The sequence below is a fragment of the Vulpes lagopus genome, chromosome 5 (genome assembly GCF_018345385.1).
Source record: "Vulpes lagopus strain Blue_001 chromosome 5, ASM1834538v1, whole genome shotgun sequence".
NCBI lineage: Eukaryota > Metazoa > Chordata > Mammalia > Carnivora > Canidae > Vulpes > Vulpes lagopus.
The window spans coordinates 6,496,668-6,515,577 of NC_054828.1; the positions used below are offsets into that span (position 1 = coordinate 6,496,668).

General features: G+C 53.4%; 1 protein-coding gene across 2 annotated transcripts in view; it reads left to right on the forward strand.

The window, feature by feature from the left end:
• Positions 1 to 13,689, forward strand: part of ARFGAP3 (ADP ribosylation factor GTPase activating protein 3) — a 51,527-nt gene extending 37,838 nt beyond the window's left edge. For both annotated transcript variants that reach the window (XM_041756613.1, XM_041756612.1), the window contains exons 13-16: positions 3,751 to 3,871; positions 5,000 to 5,090; positions 10,764 to 10,885; positions 12,626 to 13,689. In XM_041756613.1, the coding sequence (XP_041612547.1) occupies positions 3,751 to 3,871; positions 5,000 to 5,090; positions 10,764 to 10,885; positions 12,626 to 12,643 (352 nt within the window). In that variant the 3' untranslated portion in view covers positions 12,644 to 13,689. The remainder of the gene's footprint in view (positions 1 to 3,750; positions 3,872 to 4,999; positions 5,091 to 10,763; positions 10,886 to 12,625) is intronic.
• The last annotated feature ends 5,221 nt before the right edge of the window (positions 13,690 to 18,910 follow it).

Consider the following 18,910-nt stretch of genomic DNA (forward strand, 5'->3'; position numbering starts at 1 on the left):
TCTTGTTTTTTTAATTTTTATTTATTATTTTTTTATTATTATTATTTTGTTATTTATTTATTTGTTTGTTTGTTTGTTTATTTATTTAATTTATTAAGAGTCAGCCTCTTTGAGCCACCCAGGTGTCCCTTTATTTATTTATTTATACATTCATTCACTCATTCATTCATTTATTCTTGTTTTAGACTTTTTTTTAAAGATTTTATTTATTTATTTGAGAGAGAGAGAGCACAGGATACTGAGAGGGAGAAACAGGCTCCCCGCTGAGCAGAGAGCCCGACGTGGGGCTCAGGATACTGATACCATGACCTGAGCCGAAGGCAGACGCTTAACCCACTGAGCCACTGTTACATCCCCCTGTTACAGTTTTTGACTTAAAGTCTACTTTGTTTGATATAAATGTGGCTATCCTTGCTCTCTCTTGGTTTTCATTTGCATGGAGTATCTTTCAGTCTCTGCTTTCTGCCTATGTGTGTTCTTAAAGCTGAAGTGAGTCTCTTATAGGCAGCGTATAGTTGGACCTTGTTATTTTAATCCATCTAGCCACCTAAGTGTCTTTGATTGGTTCATTTAATCCATTTATGTTTAAGGTAACTATTGATAGGTAAGGATTTACAATGCCACCTCACTAGTTGTGCATTGGCTCTTTGGCAGTTCTCTTGTTCCTTTCTTCTCTTGCCGTCTTTCTTTATGAATTGATGATTTTCCATAGTGGTATGTTTTGACTCCCTTCTCTTTATCTTTTTGTATATAATGTAGATTTTGGCTTTGTGATTACCACGAGGCTTACGTAAAACGTCTTATAGTTATAGCAGTCTTGTCTTAAGCTGATAACTTTTTAACTTAGGTAGCATACAAGAAGTCTACCATTTTACTCTACCCCCCCATGCACACACACTGTATGTTTCTGGTGTCACAATTTCCATCTTTTTATATTATGTATCTGCCAATAAATTATTGTAGTTATAGTTATTTTTACCACTTTTGTTTTTTAACTTTTACACTAGAGGTGATTTATATACTAGCATTATAGTATTCAAGTATTCTGAATTTGTGTACTTACTGCTACCAGTGAGTTTTATACTTTTTTTTTTTTTTAAGATTTATTTATTGGAGAGAGAGAGAACAAACATGCACATGAGCAGGGAGCGAGGAGAAGTGAGGGAGAGGGAGAGAATCTCCAGTAGACACCCTGCTAAGTGTGGAGCCTGACACGGGGCTTGACCCCATGACCCCCAGATCATGACCTAAGCCAAAATCATGAGTTGGCCATTCAACCAACTGTACCCCCGGTACCCTTTCATGTTTTTATGTTATTAATTACCATTCATCACTTCAGCTTGCAGAACTCCTTTTTAGCATTTCTGTGACACCAGTCTGGTGGTCAGCAGGGCTTTTGTTTTTGTTTTTTGTTTTAGCACTTTGAATATATCATCCCACTATCTCCTGGCCTGCAAGATTTCTGCTGAGAAATCTGTTGATGGCCTCACAGGGATTCCATTGCATATGAAGAGTTTCTTTTCTTTTGCAGCTTTCAAAATTCTTTGTTTCTTCCTTATGCTCTATTTTTTATTCCCATGACTTACTCATTTGGTAATTGGAGGCCTGCATCTCCTTCTCCCCTTCACCCATCCTCTCTTACCCCTTATGTCTAGAAACTGTCGTTGCTTTTTCACACTTTTAGTTTTGATCCTGCTTCTTGTTTGTTTATTCTTTTTGTTTTTAGATTACATTTGTGAGGGGAATCATGTGATATTGATCTTTCTCTCTTTTTGCCTTTGATTTATTTTAAAGATTTTATTTATTCATGAGAGATACAGAAAGAGAGGCAGAGACATAGACAGGAGGAGAAGCAGGCTCCCAGCGAGGAGACCAATGCAGGACTTGATCCCAGGACCCCGGGATTACACCCTGAGCCAAAGGCAGATGCTCAACCACTGAGCCACCCAGGCACCCCTTGTTTTTGATTTTTGACAGTTTTATGATAATGTGTCTTGGTGAAGATCTCTTTGCATTGAATCTTTTTGGGGGCTTTTGATCTTCATGTACCCAAGTGTCCACATCTCCAGATTTGGGAAGTTTTTAGCCATTATTTCTTTAAATAAGTTTTTGCCCTTTCCCTCCCCCCTTCTCTTGATGGAGAAGATTCTCCTGTATTGTATTATCTCTTCTCCCATAATGCATAAATTTTTTTTCATATAGTGTCCCATAATTCATGTAGGTTTTCTTCTTTTTCATTCTTTTTTCTTTTTTTTTTTTTTTTTTAAAGATTTTATTTATTTATTCGAGAAACAGAGAGAGAGGCAGAGGGAGAAGCAGGTTCCATGCGGGGAGCCTGACATGGGACTCCATCCCAGGTCTCCAGGATCACGCCCTGGGCTGAAGGTGGCGCTAAACCTCTGAGCCACCTGGGCTGCCCTCATTCTTTTTTCTTTTTTCTCCTGTGACTGGATAATTTTAAATGACCTGTCTTCGAGTTCACAGATTCTTTCTTCTGTTCAACTAGGTCTAACACTGATATCCTCTGTCATCAGCTTCAGAGTCTCTGTTTGATTCTTTTTTATGATTTCTGTCTCCATGTTGAGCTTCTAGTTTTGTTTGTATATTGTTTTCCTGATTTCATTGAGTTGTATGTGTTCTTATAGGTTGCTGAGCTTCTTGATCTTGAGATCTTTGTCAGGCAATTCCTTGGGGTCAGTTTTTGGAGAATTATGACATTCCCTTTGTGGCATCATGTTTCCTTGATTTTTCATGCTCCTTAGGGTCTTGTGTTTCTGTCTTTGCATTTGAAGAAATAGTCACCTCTTCCTGTCTCTCCTGACTGGCTTAGGGTGAGAAATGACTTCACCAGCATCCTTGCTAGGGATTCTGAAGCTTTCTCAGACCTTTCCTATGTGTATGCCCACTCAACACTACTTACTCCTTTTTAGGGGTGAATTCTTGAGATGGTATGCCTTCTCTCAATCCTACAAGGCCAGGCCAGGTGCCCAAGCCTCCTGTTTGCTTTCCCTTGGTACCCTTGAAAATACTCAAGTTTGCATACTTTTTCCCAATCCCACAGAATCAGGCTAGCTTTCTGCACGTGCCCAAAAGCTTGTACTCACCATCTGTGGGGGCATGTGCAAGGAGCCGGCAATGGGGTGGGGGCAGAGTGGGCAGGGGTTAGTTGCACAGAACACTGGAAGGCACCCATGGGCCAGTTGAGGGTTCCACAGGCAAAGTGTACCCAGCGGCTTGTGAGCAGGCTTCCTCGTGCCGTCTACAAAATGGTCAGCAGCACCTGCATGCCTTTGATGAGTTCTGAGCCCTGGCTGCTATGCTTCCAACCCCTAAGCCATGCAGATCACCTCAGTATTCTGGATGGGGTGGGAAAGAAGGAGCATCCTCTGCAGTGTCCCATGCAGCTGGGGAAGTCAGGCACCTACTCACCAACCTCTCACCTTCCCCTGTGGGAGATGTTGGAGGCCAAGGGGATCTCTGATAGTGCTGAGCTGTGCCGCCTTGGGGGAGAGGTGACCCAGGCAAAGTGAAACTGTTCCTATAATCCTCTCTAATGTGCCCAGTCTTGGATTGTTAGCTCCAACGATCCAATGTGCTGGAACCTCTCTGCTGCACTCCTACACTCCCAGTAAAGGCATTCTTGTCTGTGAATGATTGTCAAAATCAGTGTTCTATAGAGGGATGGTGGTAGAAAACTTCTATTCCACCATCTTGCTGATGTCACCCCTATTTTGGCTATTTTAATTGTAGATCTGCTCGCCGTAAGCCAGACTATGAGCCAGTTGAAAATACAGATGAGGCCCAGAAGAAGTTTGGGAATGTCAAAGCCATTTCATCAGATATGTACTTTGGAAGACAAGCCCAAGCTGATGTAAGTGTCCGGAGAGTTTGTATATGGGCCTCGTAGAGCAAGGGACATGGGGATTGTGGGAGGAGGTGCTAGGCACAAAGCAAGATGGACTCAGGTTGTGAAGGCCACTGCCCTGGGGGTGTTAGCAAGAGGACTCAAGCCCAAGTCTTCCTGACCTCTTTCACAGCCCCAGCTGCCAGAGGAGCAGCTGGAAGGTAGGAACCAGGTCTCACATTTCTCTAATTCCTCTTTCCATTTCATGTCTTTAGAATAAATTTCAGGAAATTTTCTTTTTTCTTTTTTTTTAAGATTTTATTTATTTATTAGTGAGAGACACAGAGAGAGAGGCAGAGACAAAGGCAGACGGAGAAGCAGGCTCCTCACAGGGAGCCCGATGTGGGACTCCATCCCGGGACACCAAGATCACACCCCGGGTCGAAAGTAGACACTTAACCACTGAGCCACCCAGGCGTCCCCCTTTTTTTTTTAAGATTTTATTTATTTATTCATGAGATACACAGAGAAGAGAGGCAGAGGGAGAGGCAACTTTCAATACAGATGTAATTTGTTTAATTTTTAAATTATCATTAATGAAGTTCAATGAAGCAGACATGTTTTTGGAGGGGAGATATATGTATTTTCAGGTTGCTGCCTCTTAGTGGAGTCTCACTAAGCAGAAGGATCAGATAGCAATGAGGAGGTCTCAGGTTTTGTTCTAGTGTTGGGGTCCTGGCTTGCTTGCACAAAGCTCTGGGAGTGCGCATCACTGCGGGGCTTCTTGGATGGCACAGGACCCATCACTAAAGGGGACTGAGTTTATTGTGTCGCTGGAGAGCTCTGACCAGGACTTCCAGAGCACTTAGAGCCACCTTCCAGAGCCACCTTCTCTTCCTTCACCCGCTAAAAATCTGCTTTGTTTTAAAGTTGACAACATCTAAGTTTAGTTACAAAACACCTAGTGGGTCCTAGAGGTGGCTTGTGGTGGCCTCTGCTGGCCATTGGTGCGCCCACCCCTGCTGATGTGTCATCCTCGCTCTCTGGTTTCCCTCGCACTCAGCAGCTGTCAAATGACAGCTCCCAGCTGATTCTTTGTGCACAGCTGCTCTAGGAATTTGGAGCCTAAGGGTTTCTATTCCCTGTCTTCTCTAGTATGAAACCAGGGCTCGGCTGGAGAGGCTTTCGGCGAGTTCCTCCATCAGCTCAGCTGATCTGTTTGACGAGCAGAGGAAGCAGACGGCAGGTAACGGGTGCAGTGGGGGGCAGTTGACAAGGTTGGTGTCTGCAGTGTCTACAGCTCAAATGCACTTTCTCTGCACAGAACTGTGTACTTTTCCATGATGTGATTCTCTGACCTCCTCCATGAGTCAGAGCAGAAGTTACTATTATTCCAGGTTTTGTTTGTGAGGAGACCAGGTCACAACATTTCACCTGCATCCCCCAGGTTGCCCGGCCGGTCATCTTCCCAAAACATTGCCTCCTCGTCCAGTGGGAACGTAGTGTCTGATTTGTGTGGTATCACAGCCTTGCAGGGGGACAGCCCCGAGCTCCTAACGTCACTGAGCACTCCCTGCCTGAGGCCTTGGGCATTTTGTGTCACCCTAACCTCAGATTCTCCTCTCTGAAGTGGGTGGATAATAAGGCCCCCACAAGGTTGCACTGAGGCTTCAGTGAGGTGCTGCGTGTAAAGTGCCCATGCCCATGCCTGGCATAGGCCCCAGGGGAGGCAGGATCAGAGAGGGCGGGTGGGGGGGCACTCCAGCAGGCTCAGTCTTCCAAGGAAGGCAGAATGTGGCTTTGGAAACAGGCAGGTAGAGAGGGATTTCCTGTCTCCCTCGGCCTTCTTAAGGTCCAGATCCCATTGAAGAAAGTCTGGGAGCCCCAGGGATTCCAGCTCAGAGCACAGGCCCGCCATGGACGTCCAGAGCCGTGCCACTCTCCGCTTGTACCTCTGGGTCCCTGTGCCGTGTTGGCTCCCACCCAGGCCTCAGCCAGGCTACAGGGCTGAGGGAAGCCTGTGTGTCGCTCTGCGGTCACAGCTAACAGTAAAGGAGCAGTTTCCTCGGAGGTCACTTCAGGAACCCACTCAACAGCAGAGTCCAAGGGGAGGGGATCTCCAGAGCCAAGTGTTCCAGGCCCAGGACCACCTGCGCCCTGTCGTTCCCAGCCCTGGAGGAGCTGGGCATGGGCATAGCTGACCAACACGGGCAGCCCCCAAACATAGCAGTTTTCTGAGTCCAGTGAGAAACAGCCTCAAGAAAGAAGGTCATAGAACAGACCTGAATGCCTAGGACCTTCGGTGCTCGGGTGTGAGGATGCTAGAAGATCCGCTATGGCCCTCAGGGCATAAGGAGCACACCAGGCTGCTTGCTGCTGTGGGAAGGAGTGGCTCAGCCCGGGGTGGGGGCCTGCTGGCCCCAGAGACAGGTGGGGGTGCTCAGTGCCGCGCCCCTGCCTCACACAGTGGGGCTGTGGCTCTCCCTCTGGCCACTTTCTGAGCTCTTTTCTACACTGGGTCCGGGTAGGGGCAGGGGTGGCTCTTGGACCTGTGTTCTCACCTCAGGGCTGTCAGTGCCCTGGCCTCTGGTCAGGGCAGCTTCTTCTTGCACCTGCCTGGGCAGAGGGGTGCTGGCCCTGTGCCCTCGGGAGGGGAGATCTCCGCAGCCCCGCCTCCGCCCCCCTGGACCAGTGCCGGCTCACCTCCTGGCAGGGGTCAGCTCAGCCCAGAGAACCTGAGGTGTTGAACATCACCCCCCCACACAGCTGTGTGTGTTTTTGTAATTCAAGTTGTTGGAAGTTTCACTCTGAAACATCGTTTGTTTAAAAAGAACAAAAAAGCAAAAAAAAAAAAAAAACAAAAAAACATTGGGAGATCAAATGAAAGCAGCCTTTCCAATTGTTGAAGGAAAATTGTGGCCAGCCTATGTTTACTTTCCTGTCCCCTTTCAGAGAACAAAGGTCCTTTAATTGTTTGGGCCTCGCGTAGGTCCCAGACAAACCCCGTCCATGGGAACCCAGAGTCCTGGTAAGGGTGACCCCTCCCCTCCCCCGCCTCCCGTCCCCCACCTCATGCGAGCCCAAGGCTCAGACCCTGGTCACCCTCACTCTGTGTCTTCCATCAAGCCCATCATCAAAGTTGTCTTCCGTAACTGCCCTAAATGTAAGTGCATTGAACAACTCTTATTAAATATTTACTTTCTGTTTAGAGTGCATTTCAGCAAACAGCAAAGGGTGGTTTAAGAGACTGTTCTGTGTCCCGCGTGTTAGAAGCTTTCCCATCTGTGGAACATCGGCGCTCTTGAGTAGATCATGGTAGACCTTTACAATTTCTTTGTGGTGGGGGGGAGAAGCAGTTCTAGATTGAAAGCCCTCCTGGTGAAGTGAAATACTTCCTGGGGATGTGGTTAACCCAGGAGCGCTGATGTTTCTCGAGGGCCCTTCACTTTCAGGGTATTGAAAGGTCCAGATGAAAAACACACATAAGCACCCACCACCGGCCTGGCACAGCACCGGGGCCTGTGGTCACTCTCCCAGAGCAGGGGTGCTTGGGGGACACAGGACTGCCATCAACGGGGCACTGCCTTGCGAGGCAGCCACTCAGCACACGAGTGGCTCCAGACCCTGCTTGTCCCCCGGGCAGGGCCAGCGACACTACAGACCCCTCTACCCTGGGCCCCAGGCTCTTGTGTGCCCCATCACCCTTGGGTTCCCCAGGCATGTTTGCTCTGTCCCCTTGGGCCACCCGGGCCACCCTCTTCTTTCCTGCCCCCTCAGGCCCAGAGCCCGGGCACAGGCTCTTCGGGGCCTGCAGATCTCAGAGCGCTGGTGGTTCTGTGTGGTCCACTGGTGACCGTGTTGGTCCTAGGTCGTGGCTGTGTGGTGGCGCCGCCAACCCAGAATCAGTGGTGACCAGGGTGGCATTGACATCAGTGTGTGGCCGCTGTGCCTCTGGCGAGAGGCGCCCCGCGATGCTCCTGTTCCTAACGAAACCCGGCACCCAGTCCCCTCGGACATGCCTTTTCTCTCCGCTCATCTCTATTTCAGGGAAATGGGTCCGTGATATTCTACTGAAACTTCTTCGTCCTGGGTTAGAGCGCAGCTCCACCAGCAGCCCCGCTGGCCAGGGCCCCCGATGAGCCCCTGGGGGTGGGACCCGCCCGTGCTCACCTCTGCACCCCTGACCGCTGGCTGCACCCCTGGCCCAGAGAAAGCCCTTGCGTCTGTTGAGTGGGTGGGTGGTCGGGCAGTGGAGGAGTTCTGGGAGCGGGGTGCCCACTGTGCTAGGGCCCTTCCAGCATGACCAGGAACATACTGTGCCCCAACGGCGACATGGCGTGGCCAGCATGAAGTGCAGCAGCTCAAGCCGTAGGAGGAAATGCACACGTTGCAAGGTCCCTGCTCTGTTGTGGCTCCGGAAGCCTGAAGGGGGGCAGCCCCGTGGGCCCGCATCTCCAGGGGCAGTGGGCACTGGTGGGGGGTGTGACCACGGTGTCACCCGGCCTTCCTGATGGATGCAGGGCTCCACACTGACCACGTAACATGGTGTGGCCCAGCTGGCCTCCCGCGGCCGGGACTCTCAGGCCTCTGCCCCGGCCTTGACATCTTCCCGGCTGCTCAGCCAGAAACCTGGGAGTCACCCTTAATTCCTGTCGTACCAGCATGACCCCACACACACACACACCAGCCAGTTGGTCCCTGAGCCTCCTGGGGACACTCGGACCATCTGCTCTGAGGCTTCCCCGGCGGCCTCTACCTGCGGGCGCACTCGCTTCGTGTTGTCGGTGGATTGTCCGCCTTCCCCCGAAGGCCCGAGCTCTGGAACTGTGGCCATGTCCTCAGCCCTGGGCCAGGGAGCCTCTTCCTGAGGAAGCAGCTTGAACTGTCATTTCCTGGAGCCTGGAGTGCGACCGGAGTGCTCTTAGGCTCGGCTGCCTGGCCCTTCCAGCCTGCTGCCCTGGGCAGCCCCAGCCCCGGGGACACGGCACCCACTTACCAGCAGGAGGAGGGAGACTTCACAGACACAGGACACTTGCTGTCAGTCTCCAGAAGCAGCGACAGAGCTGCAGGCGGAGCATGGAAAGGCAGCTCCTCGCCGGAGCCCTGACCGGCTCCTCACGCTCCTTACGCTCAGGGATCTTAGGTCGTTAGTGGGGTTAAGCAGGTAAGGGAGATGCACAGAGGCCCAATCGGGTCTCTTACACATGCTTTGGGAGGCGGTCGGGACACGCGCTGTGTTCCCAGAGGCGGGGGAGCCAGGCCCTTCCTCTTGTCGCTCGTTCCCTCATGTCTACTATGGCTGCTCCAGCCCTCAGCATCACATCTGCATCCCAGCCAGCAGGAAGGAGGGAGAGGGAGAGGAAGGGGCTGGTGCTGGCCCTGCAAGGCTCTTCGGCTTACATCCCATTGACCAGAACCCTGCCACCTGCACTCACCTTGTTGCAAGGTTAGATTCTGGGAGTTGGAATCTCAAGTTGGAGACTCTGGTCAAGTGCCTCTGCTGAGGTTGCCCCTGTACCCTCTGGTCCAGGCCTAGGCAGCCACTGTAGGCCTTGCTCGGTGACCCTGGCTCTGTGCACTCAGGATGTCACACTAGCTCCTCGTTTGCTCTCAAGACCCATCTTTTAGGCCGGTGGCACTAGCCGGCGAGTGGCCACTCTGGGACGTTCTTAAACCCAGATCCAGTGGCTGGGCGGGGCTTCCACGCTGTTATCAGCAAAGGCCCCCAGAACTGTGAAACTCAGCCAGAGTGGAGAGGGGAAGAGCCCTGCTCCCTGCGTAGTGGGCATGGGAACAGTGCTGGGGACAAACACTGTGTCCCTGCTGGGCGGCGGCGATGCTAGAGGGTAAACATGTCCATCCTGTTTGTTCTCCGAAAGGGAACTGGCCTCTGTTGCTTCAGGGGCAGGTGGGTGCAGAGGGGTTGTGTGCAGGGAACTGGGCTCGGCTCCCCCCAGGACCTGCAGGCTTCGGGCTCACTCTGGGTGTGAGCACCCCCGGCTGCTTGTGACATCTCGGGGACAAAGGTTCACCAGGAAGCCCCGGTTGTCACTTGTGGGGCTGTCACCCCTCGTGTGAGAGAATACTGGGGCGCCTCACCTGCGTCGCTGGAAATGGGCTCATGTTTCTGTCAGGCAACCAGAACCGAAGCAAAGAAACCCAACAGGAAGGTTGGGGTGAGGGGTCTGGCTCTACCTGGGCTCCAGCTCTGAGTCAGAAGACAACAAGAGAGAGAGAGAGAGAGACACTCCTCTGCGCTGGCTCCCTCCCTGGCGAGCCCCGTTCTCCCGTCCTCCACCAGCCACTGTCCTCCACCAGCCTGAGTGGCGAGTGGGGGTCCCACCAGCTGCAGTGGTGCCTTAGCCTCACCGGTCACCCCAAAGCAAGCAGATGGCTCCTCTATCGAGAGGATAGGAGTCCAGGGGGCCCCGATCGGCCAGGCCCAGGGCACATGCCCCCCTCACCCCAGGCAGTCCAGGGGGCCCCCTCGGAGGGAGGGAGGAGAGCCTGTACCAAAACAGGTGGAAAGGATGCTGAGCTCGCAGCAGCTGTCTGCCCTTCTGCTGGTTACCGATGACTTACCTGGCGGGTCCTGTGCTAAGCACCTGGGTGGAAGGAAGCAGCCCAGAGAGGGTGAGGGAGCTCTCCAGTGACACACAGCTTGAAAGTGGCAGTGCCAGTATTCGAACCCCCGACGGCCCTAAGACCAGTACCACGTCCTCTCTCATGTGGGGTCTCGCAGCCGGTTCACCGTGGGGCTGGCGCAGCCACTGAGTCCCAACGCCACCCCAGCTGCTGCTGGCAGGCAGCGGGAAGGGAGGGGACCCCACGTTCCCTGAGGCCGTCGAGCGCTCTGGCCACCGGCCGCACTGTCTGTCGCAGCTGTGGAGTGACAAACCGGCGTCTGCTCTGTGTGCAGGAAGCTACAACCTCACGAGCGTGCTGCCCACGGCGCCCGACATGGCCCAGTTTAAGCAGGGAGTGAGGTCTGTTGCCGGAAAGCTCTCGGTCTTTGCCAACGGAGTCATGACGTCCATTCAGGTCAGTGACGCTGGGAGGACATGAGCAGAGTGGGATGGTGGCTTTGAAAATGAGATCTGGACCACTCTTCAACTGCTGGCAAATTAGATTTCATATTATCGATTGATAGGTTTGCTGCAGTGTAACCCAGGACATCATGGAAACCAGAAATTGTCATTTTATTTTTGCTTACATTTTCTAGTAGGTGACTCTAGGGGAACTGCTACAGGGATCGTCGTGATCCTGAGCTACCTATTTCCTATACCGGGGACAGAGAAATAGTAAGAAGGAAATAGAAATTACCCATTATCCCCCCCCCCCCACCCCAGGGGAACTTCTGTTAATGCTTTGGTATATTTTATTTTAGTTCTAGAATTGTATGCCTATCATTTTAAAATTCAAACAGGATTATAGTGTATATATATGATCTGACGTTCTCCATGGTGTTTTGTTACGAGCATTTCCTTGTAATTAAAAATTCTTCAGAAGCTACACTCTATGGAGTGAAAATACATGACATTTGTTTCACTATCCCCAAGTTGGGATTTATTTTCCTTTTAAAGATTTTATTTATTTATTCATGATAGAGAGAGAGAGAGAGGCAGAGACACAGGCAAGAGAAGCAGACTCCATGCAGGGAGCTCAATGTGGGACTCGATTCCGGGTCTCCAGGATCATGCCCTGGGCCAAAGGCAGGCGCCAAACCGCTGAGCCACCCAGGGATCCCCCCAAGTTGGGATTTAGATTGAATTTCAGTGTCTTAAATAAGGCGCATCCTCGTGTACAGCAACGTTAGGCTATCTCTTGAGGCTTATTTCAGGAACTTTCTTGTCTATGGCGTATCATTCTAGGATGCTCTTTTTTTTAAAGATTTTATTTATTCATTTGAGAGAGAGAGAAAGCACATACAAGTAGGGGGAGGGGCAGGGGGAGAAGCTGGCTCCCTGCTGAACAGGGGGGACTTGGGGCTCTATCCCAGGACCCCAGGATCATGACCTGAGCTGACGGCAGCTGCTTCACCGACTGAGGCCCCCGGGTGCCCAGGATGCTATTATTAATATCCACAGGCTGTAGGACCCTAATGTGGGCTGTGGTGCCTCTGGAGGGGCTTCCCAGGTTGGGGAGGCAGTGGGGATGCCCCCACAGTGGAGAGTCCCCTCAGCCCCGAGACAGCTGCTCTTCTCACTGCCACTGATAACATAACCTTTGTTAGAATTCACAGGATGTTTCATGTCCCTGACGTCAGCTGAGCCCCCATCAATCCTTCCGAGAAGGTGACAGCCATTATTTTATGGAAGGTCATCCCCATTTTATAGATTATCCTCCCCTTTTATAGCTTCATTTTATGGATGCAGAAGCTGAGGTTCTCCTCCCACATGTGTGCCCCTGCCCTCCCTTGACACCTGCCTCCCAGGGGCTCACCACTGGGGCTCACCCCCCAGAACCTTGCCCCCCCTCCCCATTGCCCTCGACTGTGCAGGAGCCACAGACACACCACAGAGGCCAGGGCAGCAGGATGCTCTTCCGCCCAGGCCCACACAGGCCTCAGCTCCAGGAAGCTGTGGTCACCCGGCATCCAGTTAGTGTCCTCTCCCCGGGCAGGGGTGGGGAGTGGGGGCAGCGTGGGTGCCAGGTGCCAGACAGGCAGTGTCCTGCGTTCCCTGTGAGGTCTCTTTGGGTAACACCAGCATTCAGTACGTGCGAGAATGAGGAACCGAGGCTGAGTGCGAGTAAGCTCTTCTCTTGCTTCTCCCTGGGCAGGATCGCTACAGTTCTTAAATCCCACATGACAGTACCTATTTCTGGAGAAATTCCTCTTTCCGTGAACCGGTGACCACAGCACAGACTGCAGCGAAGACCAGCAGACTGTTTTGCCTCTTTGTCACGTAGTATATATGCATTGCTGATTTTTAGTATTTCTTTGGAGAAATTCTCATTTTTGATGTAGTAGAAGCTTTATTGTAAGTTCTGCTGTGCTTTCCTGCCATCACACGCCCCGCTTGGGGCAGAACCGTGCACATGCTTGCTTAATTTTCTTGGGATCTAGTTTAACAGCCAGGGGCCCAGAGACCAGGGCTTCTCTGCCTCCCAGGACGGAGCACCTTACCTTGGGTGGGGGGAGGGGTGCGGGGGGGCTCCGTGCTGCCAGACCGAGGGGCTACGGGCTCCCTCAAGCAGCCGATGCTACAGGGCCTGCAGAGACAACTCACAGCACACGGTTCACCCAAAAGGGAGCAGAGAATAAAAACAAAAGAAAGATTGCTTCACTTCTATTTCCACATATTAAGGTAATTTTAGAATAATGTTTAAAGTCATCCATCTGTCCCTTTGTAAATTGCTTATTTTGTATGATCCATAAATTAAAAGATAATTTTCAGCGAGTGCTTTGAAGAGACCGAAGCTTCTGCATTGCCAAGGGAATTAATCTTTCCACAAGGTGTTGTTTGAATTTATGGGAACTGTGAGGTGAGAACTCCCTGAGTGTCTTTACAAACCAACACACCGTACAGAACTGAAAATGAAGAAGGGAAGAAGATAGACCCACGGAAAAGATTTTAGTATATGGGACAAGAGTAGTTGTAACGGGGTAGTTTTGTTAATATTTTTTATCTTAATCTTGGTTTTCAAAAAATTACAGAATGTGTATAAATGAATAAAGAAAAATCATTTGGCTGTGTTTTAGACAGCATTAGAATATATTGTTCAGCACAGTAAACTATATTTGAAATTTGATGAACCAGAAATGTGGTTTCAACTGAATATTTTGTGAATTTTTCTTAAAAGATCAAATTTGTAGACTAAACATAATAAACCCTTGCAGCAGAGCATGTCATTATTTATTTATTTATTTATTTATTTATTTATTTATTTATTTATTTTCAAATGCTCCCGTAATGAATGGTAAATCAGGGCCCGTGACAAGACATGATGTCCGTTTGAATCATGACGTAACTGCCGACAGATGTGTTTGTTGGGCGCCCAGTGGGCGGCTGCCACTCACTGAGGTGGTGGGTCCCAGGGCGGCGGCAGGCGGGGTGTCCTTGCTGAAAGTCAGGGTGTGCACGACAGCGTCTTCCAAGCCCAGGGGGCTGCAGTGACAGGACAGCACAGTCCCGGGCGCTGGAGTCCCAACGTCAGGGGGCTGTTGGGGGGGTTTTCTGGAGAGGAGTCTCCCTCAGGCTTGCAGGAGGCCTCCTACTTGTCCTCACGCAGCCTTTTGTCTCTGATACGGCCTGGAGGTGTTGAGACTCTTCCTCCTCCTGCAGGACACCAGTCCTCTGGGATCTGGGTCCCACCTTCTGACCTCAATTAACCTTTTTTTAAAAAAAAATATTTAGATTCAATTTGCTAGCATATAGTATAACATCCAGTGCTCATCCTGTCACTTAACTTTAATGGCCTTAAAGACCCATCTCCAAACGTAGTCATGTTGGGAACTAGGGTTTTGACATATGAATTTTTAGGGGCACACCGTTCAGTCCGTAGCAGTGTAAAACATTCCCACCCCTGGTTGGCCCTGCTCCAGGCAGGGGCCTGGCTCTGCCGCCTCCAGGAAGCCCTCTGGGGAGGCAACACTCCCATGCGCTGCCCGGGGCAGATTGTGCCCCCAGGCCTGGACTTCCTCAGAAGGAAGGGCCTGGGGGCCCCACCCCCAGCCTGGCTGCGCCGCCTTCCGCGGCTTTCCTGTCCCTCGGGTGTGCGTAGGGCTGCGTGGGCACTGAGGCCTGGCTTGCGTCCCTGGCCCATTTAGCCTTGGGCCTTGCTGTTTGCTCAGCTTCAGTGTCCCTGTGAGTGCTCCGTATGCGGTAAGAATATTAGTTAATAATTGTTCTGACAAAACATGTTTGGGATCTTTGCATTAAAAAAGAAAATGGTGCTCCCCGGTCTGGTGGAAACTGGCCCAGACTGGCCGCCAGTTCAGCGGCGCTTTGAAAACCATGTTTATTGTGCTTTCGTTCCGGCAGCAAAGCTGGTAAGGACCAGATGATGTTGCTGAGGAATTGAGAAAGGGGGGGCGGGGCGGGGTTCACATGGCCTTAGGTGGGACCAGCGCCCTGGAAATGGGCATCTACCTCCCAGAGCAGCAGAGGCTCCGCGCCCCCAGCTCCCCCGCCGGTGGGCCCCGCACCCCCCTGCCCAACTGCCCTTCTTGCCCTTCTCGGTGCTCAGCCTGAAAGCCGGGTGTCAGATGCGCCCCCTCCCCAGACACACCCAGAGTCTGATGCAGCAGCCTGGGGTCCGCTGGCCTCATTCACCTGCCCGCGCCCACTGGTCCCAGAGCACAAGCCGGGTCCTTGTGCCTGCCTCCCCCGCCCCCCCCCCGTCCCCCTGCACCCCCTGCTGACCCACTGCACCCCTTTCTCCTGCCCCGGGGCCCAGTCTCCTTCCTGAAGTGCAGTCTTTGAAGTCACCTTCTCCATGAACCCTGATCTCCTTTTTTCTTTTTTTTTTTAAAGATTTTATTTTATTTCAGAGAGAGAGAGAGGGCGTGAGCAAGCATGAGCGCAGGGCGGGGCGGAGAGAAGCAGACTCCCCGCTGAGCAGGGAGCCCCATCCCAGACTCTGGGACCCGGACCTGAGCCAGAGGCAGAGGCTCTTCGGATCCCATCCTGCGCTGCCGCTGCCCTTGCCCAGACCTTGGCCTCCTGGTTGCTCCCTCCTGGTCCGTGTGTGGCCAGCGCCAGGCTCCTTAGCTCCCTTAGAACATGGGGCGGGGGGGGGCAGGTGCTGCTCCGTCAGGGTCACTGATCCCCCGGGGCCTAGTGTGGTACCTGGCACGTATTTTGACTCGGGAATTGTGTCCTGCCACTCCCTCCCCGCCCCGGGAGGGTGCTGTGCAGGGTGACAGGAGAAGACAGACGCCTGGTATTAGTGTTTTAGGCCATTTCTGCCACCAGCAGCCCCATTCTGGTCGTTCCCACCGCTTTCACTGCCCACGCCGGGCTCCCGAGGCCCGCAAACAGTCCCATGGGCCTAGCCGCTAAGGTGAGTGGACGAGTGACAACCCCAGGACACATGGTGGACCGTGGCATTGGGGCAAGATGGGGACACGGGTGCCTTGGCACCGGGTGTGGCACCTGAGGCGACGGTGAGGACCCAGCCCAGCGGCTCCCTCCCCAGCCTGGCTGCTCGTGCGCCCTCCCTTCCGTTCCCGGTCCTTTGTCCTCTGTAGTTCCTATCATTCCGCTTGCCCGGGTCCTTCCTCTCCTAGAACCAGAGCAGCCTGCTGTAGACGGATGGATGGCCGGACAGAGGGACAGAGGGATGGTGAGGGAGCAGACACCAGGGACTCTGGCCACACAGGCTGGTTTTGCAAACAGGCTTCTAGGGCCTGATCTCCCTCCCTCCATCCACCCACCCTCCTAGTCCCTCTCCGGGCCTGACCTCACACCCCCGCCCCCAAGCCTGGGTTTTCTGGGGTAGCCCCGGGGGAGTGACCTGGCTGTGCCCCGGCCCCAGTCCTCTCTGCCCTACCGCCTGCACCAGACATGACCTCAGTCACCTACATCCCCAGTTCCTCCCTGGCACCCACAACTTTCCTGACACCTGGTTAGCTGTACCCCCGTCTCTACCGCACACCACCAGTGTGGGTGCTGGCGTCCCCGGGGGCGGTGCTTAGGGAAGGCACGGGTTCCCACAGCACCCAGGGCTCAGCCCGACTTGAGGCCAATACTGACAGGCAGTCAAGTCAGGTTCTGGATCTTCTTGTGAAACAACACCCAGGACGCCACTTCCTCGAACCCGATGAATGCAGGCAGCCGCCGCCCTCACGTCCACACTGCACCCCCAGACCTCACCCCCCCACCTGGTCCTCCTCGGGTGCCAGTTAGCAGCACCACCCGCCAGCACCCACCAGCCCCCACCGCCTGCTCAGGCCTCCCGTTGCTGCTCCCACCTTCTACATGCAACCAGCCTGCGGGGCCTACTTCCTGAGGGTCCCCAGCCCCACAGCCTCCACCTGCTGCCTCTGGCCTGGGGGACTCTGCGGGCCTCGGGCCCTCCCCCAGCCCGGCCCCAGCCGCTCAGTCTCTGCAGAGTGGCCTAGTAACATCCGTGGCCCCCGCCTGGACCCTCCCTGGCTCGGAGTCCTGTTACTCCGCAGCATGGCCCAAGGATCACAGGTCTGGGGCCCCGGGCCCCTCACCGGGCTGGGGTGACCAGGCCCTGGCTCTCCTCCAGGCCTCTCCGCAGTGGCCACCTCTGCCAGGAAGGAACCCCCAGAGCGCGTGACCCAGAGCTGGTCCTGGAGGCGACTGGGACTGAGTGATGCTCTCATCACTTTATCTGCGGACAGGGAGGAGAGCAGAGCCCATGGCAGAAACCATGGGAAGCGCACGGCCCTCCGAGCAGAGTCCCCAGCCCTTGGGGGCTGGAGTGAGGCCCTGGCAGGCAGGCAGGAAGCAGCTGAGGCCCAGGGTGGCCCAAGGCCTGCTCAGGTCATGCGTGGGGCTGAGGGGCAGTGCCCGGGGCCTCCCAGGACGATGGGAGCAGCAGCCTCACTCACCCCAGGTGCACACACCTGTGCCACCATCGCGGGGCGCCCCTGCAGGCCCCGTGTGCGCAGGCCTGTCCCCTGAACACCGATTCACCGTTCGCCCTCTGTCCTGCTCACTGTTCGTTTTCCTCAGGCCTTGGAGGCGAGGCTCTGAGAGGCCCATGCACGGCCCCAAGGCCTCCTCTCTGGCGTCAGGTGTCATACGTGTGGGGAGAGAAGCTCCTAGGCTCTCAGCTGGGATGCTGTACAAGTGGAGGAAGTCAGACTGCCCAAAGGAAACCCAACCGAAGTGCACTAGGGTGGGCCTGGGGCACCCACATGACGGGGCCCGAAGAAAAGCAACTCCAAGGAGCCCTTGGGACTGGGCTCCCCAGCACTTTATTTATTTTACAGATTTTATTTATTTATTAATGAGAGAGAGAGAGAGAGAGAGAGAAAGACAGGCAGAGACACAGGCAGAGGGAGAAGCAGGCTCCACACAGGGAGCCTCACATGCCCTGGGCCGAAGGCAGGCGCTAAACCACTGAGCCACCCAGGGATCCCTGCTCCTCAGCACCTTAACCAGAGAGTCACGAAGCCCTGGAGAAGTGCAAGGCCAAGGGGAGGGGACTGGGGTTTTCAGGGGCAGCAGAAATGAAACGTAAATGTCTAGGCAAAACTACAGGGGGAAGGTCGGTTTGTGCAGGTTCCTCTTGGTACCTTCTGTCTCCTTCGTGGGTGTAAACCCCCCCCCACAACCCCATCCTGTCCCGAGAGGGGGTTTGTGGCCGGCTGTGTTTCAGGGGTTCCTGCTGGCAGGCTGATAAGGGAAGCTCTGGGGAGGTACTTCCCACATCTGGTGGCAATCCTCATGCAAAGTGGCACCTCTGGTCCCTGCAGGAGGAGCTGCACATACGGGCTGCGCCCCTGTCTGCGGGCTCTGGGAGAGATCCCCTTCCTGGAAGTTCATGGCAGGGGCGGGACCAAAGTCCCTGCTTTCCTCCTGGCTCCAGCCCGGGGCTGCGCTCCATACCCGGAGCCTCTCCATCCCTGAGCCAGCAGCTGTGGGAATCCCTCTTGCCCTTGCAATCCCTCTGGCTTGTCCTGCAGCTGAGTCTTACCTCCTGCCTCCAGCCGAAGAAAGTTCTCTGCTATGAGGGGCTCATAAGACAAATTGAGCCTACCTGGGTAATGTAGGAAAATCACCCTCCCTATTGTAAGGCTCATAACCTTATTCACACCTGCAAAGTTCCTATTGTCTTTATGACACATTTACAAATTCTAGGGGCATCTGGGGGGCTCAGTTGGTTAAGTGTCGTCTGCCTTTGGCTCAGGTCATGATCTCATGGGTCTTGAGATCGAGCCCCATGTTGGGCTCCCTACTCAGCAGGGAGCCTGCTTCTCCCTTTGCCTCTCCCCCCACCCCCGAATCATGCTCTCTCTCAAATAAATAAAATATTTTTTGAAAAACATTCACAAATCCCAGGGATGAGGGCATGGACATCTGCGGTGTCTATTTTACTTTCTGTAAAACCCCTAGCCCTCCTTCTGGGCTCCAGGATTGCTGCCCT